At 59.9% G+C, this 10941-nt stretch overlaps 1 protein-coding gene across 16 annotated transcripts in view; it reads right to left on the reverse strand.

Moving 5' to 3' along the window:
* The window catches only part of NRXN2 (neurexin 2), a 100310-nt gene that overhangs the window by 22709 nt on the left and 66660 nt on the right, over positions 1-10941 (reverse strand). For all 16 annotated transcript variants that reach the window (XM_042238084.1, XM_042238083.1, XM_042238082.1 and 13 more), the window contains 2 exons: positions 6199-6380; positions 1495-1666 (listed from right to left, as the gene is read on the reverse strand). In XM_042238084.1, coding sequence (XP_042094018.1) covers positions 1495-1666; positions 6199-6380 — 354 coding nt within the window. The remainder of the gene's footprint in view (positions 1-1494; positions 1667-6198; positions 6381-10941) is intronic.

Genomic DNA, 10941 nt, shown 5'->3' on the forward strand with positions numbered 1-10941 from the left:
GTGTCTGTGTGCCTGAGGCTGGCCTGTATGTGTATCAGTCTCTGTGTTTACTAGGGGGCTTTGGGGTTCTGTCTTCAGAGGCTGCCTGAGAGTGTCTGGGTACAAGCCCACGTGTCGGTGAGCCGTAAGCCCACCTGAGCCTTTTTATCCCAGAGTAAGTGGGCCTGTGAGGGTTTGCACACGTGAGCCTCTCGTGTCCTTCCGCCCCCTCGGCCAGCACAGGCGGCTTCTCCGGGCATCACTTTGGCCGAGGAGCGGGGCTGAGCCTGCAGGTGCTCTCTCTGCTCCTCAGTGGCCCCTGTGCACGCGACTCTGCAGGGTCACTCAGCCTGCATCTCCGCGTCTCGGGCTGTCTGCGGTTCTCCTGCAGGACCTCCACTTCCCCTCCCTGTCGTCTCCCGCACCAGGACTCTCTTGGCCTCCCTCCCCAGGCTCTGGCCACCTCTTCTCTTGCTGGCTGCATCTGCGAGACAGCGGCTCCAAATATCTCCCTGCATCACGCTGGGTGCTGCCTCCGTTTCTGCTTCTGTCTCAGTGACTATTCCCGCACCTCTCCATCGCTCCTCCCTTGCTTCCTCTCACTCTGAGGCTCTTTCTCTGCCTCCCTCAGATTCGCGCAGTCTCTGCCTCCTCATGTCTTCCAGGTCCTCATTCCTGTCCTTGCCCTGTGCTCCTCAGATCTTGGAGGGTCCTCGGCCACCGCAGCTGTCACACTGTTGAATCAGGTCTGTTTGCACCCCTGCGCTTTCCCACCCCCACGACTGTGAGCTCCCTGCAAGCAGGGGCTGTGCCCTGTGTCCTCGGGGCTTAGCACAGGACCTAAGACCAGCAGACTGTTGGTGAAGCCTTGTTGAAGGCACTTGACCTATTTTTCGCTCTTGTTGTCACTTGTCGCTCTCTCCCTTTCACGATGTCCCTTACTCTTTGAGACACTGGGGTTCCTTTTCTCCAGGTCTCCATGGTTACTTCTCTTTATCTAGTTCACCTAATATGAACCTTCGACTTGCTCTCTGTAAAGACCTTGGTTCTTGCCTTGGTTCTATCCTTGGGAACAGCCCTGCTTCCTTGCCAAGATCCGTTCTGGGTTACTTCTGGATCTTCTCTCTTTGGTTTCTGCATCTGCCGCCCCATTTCCACCTGTCCCTCTTTTCTCAGCTCATCCTTCCCTGTTACGTCAGACTCTCCTTACCTCTACCTTCCTTCGCTTCTCTCCTCCCCCACCCCAAATGGGGGCCTGCCCTTGCATCCTTCCTTGCTCAGCTGTTCCAACCCTCTGCGAGCTGACCTCCCACAGTCCCGCCCCTACCCTTCAAATCCGTTTTTTTCCTTTTAGCCCCGCCCCACCTTGGTCCCGCCCCTACAAGCCACACCTTTCCCGCAGCGGGAAGCCTCGCCACTTAGCCCCGCCCCTGGTGCAGGCATTTCTCCTATTGGAGGCAGCCCTGGCCGCCCTGCCCCACCCCTCCCGCCACACCTCTGCGCCCCGCCGCCTACCTGCCGGGTATCGCTCGTTGACCGGCCAGCTGTCCACCTGCAAGGTGGCGTTGCCGCCACTTCGAGTGAAGCGCACCACGTGGTATTTGCCGTCGCTCACGATAGCGTTGGGCTCGTCGATGGTAATGTCGTCCGTGCCCACGTTAAAGATCACCCCGACGGTGCCCTGGTCCTGGGGACAGGGAGGCAGAGATCAGGGGTTGGGAGGAAATGACCATTCACTCCCGCTAGAACTCCTCCTGTGACCACCACCGGTCCACCTCTGCTGCATTTAACAGCTTTACAACACACCTCTCCCAGCCATGTCTTCACTGGACCCTTTCACCTGCCCAAGGAGGTTGGCTTGCCCCCTCCCCATATGCAAGTGAGGGAGCAACTGAGGTTCAGAGAGGTTGGAGAAGCCACTGTGAGGTGCAGAGCATGGACCTGGAGCACTTCAACTGACCACACTCACCTCTTGCTTTTAGGTTCAGTCAAAATGTTCACAAATGTTTATGGGGCACCTACTCCATGCAAGGGCCACTGGGCCTGCAGGCCCCAAACAGGGATGATCAAGAGCAAGCTAGGACCAGTGGGAACACCAAGGGTAGAGGCTTCCCTAAGGCACGACCAACAGGGGGGTCCACAGAAGTCAGCCCCTCCAAGCTCCAGCCTCCCCTCCCCTCCCCTGAATGCTCAGCACTGGGCAAATCCTGGGAGCTTTGTCTCCAGGGCATCAGCCCATGTAGGTCAGGCCTGAGTGTGGGGGCAGCCCCTCTACAGTCAAGAGGGCAGAGGTAGGGGGTCTGGACTGCGTGTTTTGGAGGGTGTTGGGTATAAAAAGAGATCCAGGAAACAAACCATGTTGGGGTTATTAAGGAAAGGTGAGATGGGGGTGTGAGGGTAGAGGATGCTGCAGGCAGGTGGGAACGGACAGGAAGAGGAAAGACGGGGACTGGGCCTGAGAAGGGGAGCAGAGAGTCAGTCTGAGCAATTCGCCCAGCCCCAGGCCTCAGAGAGGGCCTCGTGGGAAACCCATACAGGCTGCCCAGGAGCCAGTCCAGGAAGAGTTCTGCCCATGGTGCCAGAGCCTCACTGAAGCCATCAGTGGTGCCAGGCCCTCTGTGGGTACTGTACACAGGTGCTCTCTCCACCCCCACAGCAACCCTCAGGAATGTACAGCATCCATGTTCCACTGAGGAGGAAACTGAGACCCCGGGAGAGTAAACAATATCCCCAGATTCCATGGCTCATAAGAAAGGAACCCCAGGTTTGAACCCCAGTTGGCCTGACTCCAAAGCCAGTGCCCTCTCCTGCTTTGCCCCACCAGTCTGGGGAGACACGAACTCAGAGTGCTGGAGCTGGGGGTGATCTGAGAGGCTACTGAGACCAACCTTCCTTCAAGACCGAAGACAGCTAAAGAAGCCAGCACAAGGCCCTCTGGGCCCTAAACCTGAGCCCCTATTCCACTCCCCTGCACTTCCTAGCAGTACCCCGAGTTCAGCCTCCTGAGTTCCCACACCCTCCTCCGCACGGGACAGATACTCGCACAGATTCCCTCACAGTCAGGGGGACCCAGATCCTCCCAGAACACGCTACACTCCTGGAGTCTTCCTGACAGACTGTTCCAGTCCAGCCTGGGCATGAGGAGCCATTCAGTGGCCACCTCCTGCATCCAACAGGGTCAACAGGCTTGGTGGCACTGAAAGAGGGGTCAGGTGGCTCAGACGAGGTAGGCATGGAGTCTGCAGGGAGAGTTGGGGAGCAGGGTGTCACCTGTGGTCCACTTGAAGAAGGCCCTATTCCTTCCTCACTGTGGGTCCATTTCTCCCCTCCTAGAACCTGGGAAAGCCACACACACACACACACACACACACACACACACACACAGAGCCATACACACAGGCAGCACCTCTTCAAAGATGCAGCAAAGCAGGGAAACTGAGGCTGGGCTTGCCTAACAAAGAGTACTAGCAAGCTGCACCCACCCACCACCTGCAGACTGATGACATCCAAGGAGAAGGGGTGATGGTCGGCTCCTCACACGAGGGGAACAGACCTCAGTACTACTGTGAGCAATGCAACAGCGCCAGCCCCTTGGGTGCCTCTGAGGGTTTGTCCCCACGAGGCTCAGCCGGGTGGTGACGGCAGTCAACAAGCGGAAGTGGTCTGAGAGCCGGGCAGAGGCCGTCCAGGGCGGCTGGAAGGCAGGACACCCCCGTTTCCTAGGAGGCAGCCAAGCTCAGAGCCATGCACTCCGGGGGGGGGGGGGAGAGGCAGTTCCCAGAGCTGCTCCCGACGTGAAGTCAGTTGTCACTTCTGTTAAAGTCATTAATTCCTAATTCCCCAATTACCTCATTAGGCGGCGGCGGGAAGAACGAGGCCGCTCCTACAGCAAATAATTATGGGAGTCAAAATTAATTTGGCAAAGTGGAGCGACGCTTTATTAGAAACGTCAAATTGCTTTTCTCTTATTTTGCCGCCGCCTCCCCACTCTCTGAGAGCTGCTAATGACGCGGCGGTGGGAGCTGATGTGTCACCGGGGGAGGAGGGGGTTTGGGGGCCGCCCCAGGGGGCTTGAGCCCGTCGAGTGCCCCACTCAGCCCTCATGCGGCTCCCACACTTCCTCCAGGGCCCCCCACCCTTTCCAGGCTCCCCATCCCAGCGCCAGCCCGCCCCGCCCTGCCCCACCCTCTACAGCACCAGGCCTGTAACCCAGCAGAAGCCGGGTGTGCTTCACCACAGCACCCTGAGAAGGCGGTGGGTAACTGCTGAGAGGGGGAAAAGGAGACTCCTCCCCACTCCCTGTCCCCCTGCCCCTTCTCCTCAGCACCGGGGGGACCCTGTCCCCTAAACCCACAGGCACAGAGACAGAAGTCGTCAATGAGGCAGACACAGACCACCTGTAGATCAACTCATCCGGGGGGACACTCAAGGCGATCGGGCTACTACCAGACACGGTGCTTCCTAGGGGCTGGGCAACGTCCTAAGAGCTTTATGTGCCTCATCTTGAACCTCCCCGGCAGCTCCCTGACAGCGCCCATGCCACTACGCAGAGGAGGACACTGAGGCACGGGAGATGAGGGGACCCCCAAAGACAAGGCAAGGATGTGGTGGAGCGGGGACTCGAACCCAAACGTCTGCTCCGAATGGCACACAGCCTCTCACGACTATGTGATGAGAGGGCGACTGCCCTCACTCACAGCGAAGGATCCAGAAGCACAGTCACGCCTGCCACGCAGGGTCAGGAGACTGAACCAGCAGCAAACACCACGTGGTCAAGAAGTACAAATATAGAGTGACACGCCCAGTCAGAGGCCACGAGACTGTCCCCCACGGCCCCCCAAGCACTCCTGGCATGATCAACACGCACCAGCCCCACGCTGTCACACTCAGTCATCGCACCATCGCACTGCCTCTCACGCGGGCGGAGACACCTGCTCACGGAGCTTCCCGCCTTCTCTGCCACACCTCCCTCTGCACCCCTTTCCTGCTCGCTTCGCTGCCTGGCCTCCCCCGCCCGGTGCCCATCAGCTGCCACTTCTCCTTCGGCTCCACTCTGCCCACAGGCCATCTCTCCTCAGGCCTCATTCCTTCACTCCTTCCAGTCAGTGTCGGGGGAGGGTATGCATCCCGGGGAGCCTAGAAAGCTGTCCTGTAAGGAAGGGCCAGAGCCCAGAGAAGCCTCTCCCGTTGCCCTCTCGCTCCCCTGAAGCTCAGGGTCCCCCACGCGGATCCCTCCAGCACACAGAGCCTGGCCAGCCTGTTCAGCCCTCCCAGCTCAGGGTACCAGCCAGGGTGAGCACATGGGGTGCGGGCAGGGAAGGGAGGTGGCTGTAAGGGGCTGCACAGGTGGAAATGGAGGCAGGTCAGAGGCCCAGGGGTGAAGACAGGGGAGAGGCAGTGGAAAGAGGCTTAGAGCAGAAGCAGAGCAGAGCCACCTAGAGCTTTTAGGGAAGGGTGTTGGGCAGGACCAGAGATGGAGAGGAAAGGGGGCAGCTTCAAGACTAGGGTTAGGATGCAAACCATGAGGAGAGGCAGCCTGAGGGAGGCAGTGGGAGGGAGCAGAGGGCAAGGAGGGGAGCTGCACGGAGGAAAGCAGAAAAGCGGGGCGAGGTCAGGGTGGAGATGTAGGGTTGGGCCAAGAGGTCAGGGAGGAATGTGCAGGGCTGTGGCCAGAAAGGCTGTAGCTATGGCCATGAGGCCAGGCAAGGTGGCTGCTGCGAGGGCAAAGGTCATGGGAACAATATTCAAGGGCAGGGCAGAGGCGGGACGGGATCAAAAGGCAAGGTAAAGAAGCAAGGGTGGGCCGTCCCCGGGTGGGGAGGCCAAAGGAGGAGCAAGACAAAGCACTGGACGCAGTGGGTGGCTGAGTTGGTGTCGGAGTGAGTGGGCAGCAGACCAGGGCAGTCATGAGGAGAAGGCGTCCCCGAAGGCTGCGGGAGAATGACCTGGAAGCCCGGAGGGGGGGCCTGACTACATTCAGGAAGGTCAGAGACACAGATGGTCTCAGAGCTCGGAGCTGGGGAGCCTCAGTGAATAACCGGTAGGAGCGGGGGTCCCAGGAGCAGAACTGCCAGAAGGAAACTCCAAGGGTCAGGGAACAGAGATTCTGGGGGCTCCACAGAAGGGAAAGATTTAAGGTGCTGGTCCCATGGCAGGAGGGACCGAGTGGACCTGGGGCAGGAAGGCTGGGGGGTCGGGGGTGGTGGCCCCGCTTCTTACGATGTGCAGCTGCAGGTAGTCCCCGAGGCCCGAGGCGCTGTCGACCCGCACCAGCACGGCGCTCCGCTGGTGCGTGCTGAAGCCCACGGCCAGGCGGTCCATCCTCGTGCTCGGCCGGTCATTGGGGGGCCAAGTGTAGGTGATGAGCGCTCCCCCCTTCCCAAAGATGTACGTGGTTCCGGCTGCAGAGAGAAGGAAAGGGAGAGGAGATAAGACATCAAGAGGGCGCGGTCAGCAGGTCCTTGGAGCTGTGGCAAGCACCCTGAGACAATGGGTTTAGGGTACAGGGCTTCAGGTGTGAGACCCACAGCGGCCACCAGGCCCTGCCATCCTAGGGAACAGTTGGCGGGCGGGTGCCCGGCTGGGAGCCTGTGCACGCGCACAGACAGATGTAGCTGCCTCATCAAGAATTCCAGTTTTAATTACAGCAAAACAGAGAGGTAATAGAGAGACTGACACAGAGAGAGAGGGCCTGGGGAGATGCTGCGAGGGGACAGAGATGATCACCAGGGGCAGGCAGGACCCAGAGGGCCTGGCCCAGGTGACAAGTGTGAGGTGTGTGCTTCTGCAGGCTGAGCTGAGCAGCCACCAAGGCAAAGGAGCCCCAGGCGATGGCGGGAGAAGCAGGGGCTGTGCTCAGCTCTGACTCATAGCCTGCAGGCTGGCGCCCCTCCAACACCTGCCCCCCACCCCCTCCCAAGCCCCTGCAAAGCCTGGTCCCAGTGTGCCTGAGCTCCCTGCTTCCACTCCCAACTAGGGGGCTGCCTGGGTGCCAAAACAAGGGGTCCTGGAGCCCTGCCCAGAAAAGAAGAGACGGACAAGGGGGTGGGGGGAGGGAGAGATTGACAGCCAGAGAAGGAAGGAGGCAGAGAGACAGATGGACAGAGAGGGACAGAAAGGGGTGTAGGTGAGAGAAAGCAGGAGGGTGGGAGCCAGAGATGGTGAAGGGAACCCTCTCCCACCCCTCCCCCACCCCACCCTCTCTCCCCCTCTGTCTCCTCTTTGCCATCCTGCCGGGGGCGGGGTGTGAGGTCCCTAACGATCTCAGCCCCAAAATAAACCCCATTAGTCGCCTGGCTCCCTCCTGCGGCTGCCTGGGCTCCCTGGAGGTGGGGGTGGGGGGGTGGGGGCAGACTGCTGGCCGTGGTGGGGGTGGGGGACCGGTCACCCAGCTGCTGGGAAGGGAGCTCTGTCTGGGAGGCCTAGAGGACTAGTGCTCTGGGGCCTTCAGAGAAGGGAAGACAACAATCTTGCATTCTTTAGAACATAAATGCAGCAGATGAGATTCATAAAATGCTTAATTAAATAATTAGCCACTAACGACTCCTCTCAAAACACTTCTTGGGGGAGAGGGGTTCAGGGGAGGACTTACCCAGAGAGAAAAGAGAGACAGATGGGCCTGAGGGGAAAAGCCTGGAGTAGACTGGGAGAAAAGTGTGGCTGTGGGGTGGGAGAGCCCTGGATGGGCTAGAAAGTCCCAGGTCAGGGAGGGTCTGGGGTATTTCCGAAGCAAACCTGCTCCGCCAAAATGGCAGCTGAGTGAGTAACACTAAGGCCACCCCTCTCACACACCTTGGGGTCTCTCACCTCAGGGACTAGGAGCCCTGTTTGGGCAATATGGGACCAGGGGTTTCTATCCTAGGAAGCTCCTAGGCCTTCAAAAGGAGAGGGGACCCGAGTGCCTTGGAGGGAGGCACCTTCTACAGGCCCAGGAGGAGCCAAGAAGACAAGGGAAGGGGCTGTGTGTCGTCTGGGGCCCAGAGAGGCAGTGAGGCCAGCAGGGGGCCAGTGGGGGGGTGCAGGGCGGCGGGGGGTGCAGGAGCTGTCATCCCAGCTCTCCATCTCCCCCAGGCAGGGCCAGAGGGGAAGATGACTCCCAGGGGGCAAGGCGGGGAGAAGGAACCACCAGGGTGTCAGTTAACTGAAGTCTGCCACACCAAAGTTGCGGGAAAGCCCCCCCAGCAGACAGAGGGAGCTGGGCCCTGCCCCTCCCGACTCAGGTATCCTTCCCCTCTGAGGGCCTCCCTGGTGAGATCTGAAATCTCAAGATGGGGCCCCAAGATCAGGGCAGAGAATCCGATCAGGGCATGAGCCACACCCCCGCCTTCTGGCAGTCACTGCCTGGACAAGACAGGGCAGGGCGTGAGGACTATGAGCAGGGTAGGCCTCAGCCGGCAACCTTCTCTCCACTCCCAACACTGCAGCACTCTAGAAAATCGGCTGTTTCCATGGTAACCGTAATACCGAGGGTCCTCCCTTCCTCCTCTGCTCACTCACAAGCCGCACGTCCAAATTTGGGGGGTGAAGAGGGCCAGGGGAGCTGAGATGCTGACCCTCCTGCACGCACACCACTCCCTGCCTCCTGGCCTAGGGCCTCTTCACCCCTGGTTCCAGAGCCTCCCAGTCAGATGCAGAAGTGGCTTACTGGGTCTCTTGGTCCCTCCACCAACAAAGGAAACTCCATCTACCTGGAGCCTCCCAAACCCCTCAGGTCTCCGGAAAATGAGACCCTTTCTCCTCACTTTCCCATCCCAGGAACCCAAACAGCACATCACCCTGAGCCCGGAGAGGAGGTGAGAAGCGAGCCGCCCTCCACCTCCATGCCCCATAGAGCAGCGAGGCAGGAGGGATCAGAGGCCGGGCGGGTGCCCGCAGCCCCGGGCCCGGTGGCCGACGCGTCCCCAGTGACGCACCCACAGACCCCACACCCACACACAGGCCACGCCGCAGCCAGCTGCACACAAAGACCCAGTGTGGAGAGGCAGACCCCGACAGGAGACAGCCGGGAAACATGGCGGAGAGCGCACAAAGACTGGCAGGCGGCGAGGGCAGCGGCTGGCACCGCGCAGGACGGGACGGGCGCACGCCTCCCCGCCCCCGAGGCCGCGGCGCACGGGCCGCCCGCCGCCCCCCGCCAACCCCAGTCCCCAGCCCGCGCCCCCGCTCGGCCGGGCCTCCCCCGGATTCACTACCCCGCGGCTCTCCCACTGCCGCCAGTTTATTATGCGGGGCGGGACTGTAAAAGCCTAAGGGCATTTATTACACGGTGTGGGATCAGATGGAGAGACACTTCTTGGGCCGAAGAGGTGAAGGATGAATGCTTTATTGGGCGGGGACGGCAGTGATTACCCTGGGGAGGCATTTCTCTCCCAGGACCCCTGACTCCCGCCCTCCGGGCAGCGGGCTGGGCTTGGGGCGGACGCGGGCGGGGGGGGGGCGGGGCTCCGCCCGGTCCCTCCCCTTCCCTCCTCGCTGCGCTCCGGAGGCGCCACCCGCCTCTCGCCCCGCCAGCCGTCCTAGGCCCGGCCACCCGACACCTCGGGTCGCGGGGGAAGGCACATTGGAGCCCAGGACACCGAACCACAGCTAGAATCTCTGACGGGTTCCCGAAAGGGCTCCGGAGAAGAAGGGGGCCTAAGCCAAGGCCCATTATGTTGCCCTCAGGTGATCCAGACCCACTGTTCTTGACCTCCCCAGGAAAATGCTACTGAGCTACACGACAGATAACATTGTGGGTAGATAACATTGTGGGGTGGCAGGGTGGGGAACACCCCTGAAGCCCAAGGCAAGACTGCCTCTGGCCAGACACAAAATGCACAGGCCTAAGTGGCCACCACCCAAAGGCCCAGGCCTGGAACCTTCTGCCCACACCCAACATGGTCCCCTCTGTGCCTCCTGGACCCAGAAATTCACTGGTCCAGCAAAACACTAAATGATCAAGAATCTTCTGTACAATTCCCACACACCTGCATTCTAGAGGGAGAAAAAAACAACCAACCATTAATAATGGTTAGCTAACTCAGACCCAAACAAAATAATCATCCCATGTGAGAAGCCACCTATGCAGTGCTGCCCCTGCGGGTAAAACCACATGTGCAGACCCTCTGCCGCACGTAGAAGCCATGGCAGAAAGCTTCTGGTAGCTCTAGAATCACGAGAGGATAAAACATCCTCCACAATCCAGAAAGGTTGCAGTCCTGCGTGCCCACAGCCCCCACACACTAGCTCTTTGTAGACAGACCCTCACTACCCCCCAGGCGGGGTACCTCCCCAGATCCAGAGCCCTGGGCTCAGCTCTCTCTAGATCCCAGAACAATATCTCCTCAATTCGTAAGCTCATTCCTTGCCATAAAACATTCAGTGCAATCAGACATCCAAGTGAACACACCCATAACAAGAATCAAAATAAATGCCAGGTCCCTTTATAAGCTAGAGTGATGAATACAGAGCCCCTGGAGGCTCCTGACTCAGAAACGAACTGGGATTGACCCCTCTATCCCTGGCCTCAGAGGGTACAGGAAATGAAGGTCAGGGGTGGCGAGGCTTGTCAAGGGCTCTGAAAGCAGAATCAGGGTCAAGAATCAGAAGTGTCTCCCTTGCCCCGGGCCATTTTCAGGACCCAGGTGTTCTGGTCCTCCCAAGCCCAGGCCGACAACCAGGTGCAGGCGTGTCTGGCAGGTCGGTAAGGGGTATTATATAACAGGAGGGGTTGGGGGTGGGAAGGGAAAGGGAGGAAAGAGTGAAGGGAAGGAGGGAAGGAAGCAAGGAGAAAGGCAAGAAGAGCCCATGAGAAGGGAAGTGGAGATGCAGGTGCAGAAAGAGCAGCTCCTCACCCTGGGGAAGCCCAGCAAGGAAAGGTGTCCTCTGGCCTGGATGGGTCTCCCAAGCTGGCTCTGCCTCTTGCCAAGCCTGGGTTCCAGCAGAAGCCGGCCCCCGGACCTCGCCCCACAGTGGAGGTGTGCA

The sequence above is a fragment of the Ovis aries genome, chromosome 21, assembly GCF_016772045.2.
Source record: "Ovis aries strain OAR_USU_Benz2616 breed Rambouillet chromosome 21, ARS-UI_Ramb_v3.0, whole genome shotgun sequence".
Classification (NCBI taxonomy): domain Eukaryota; kingdom Metazoa; phylum Chordata; class Mammalia; order Artiodactyla; family Bovidae; genus Ovis; species Ovis aries.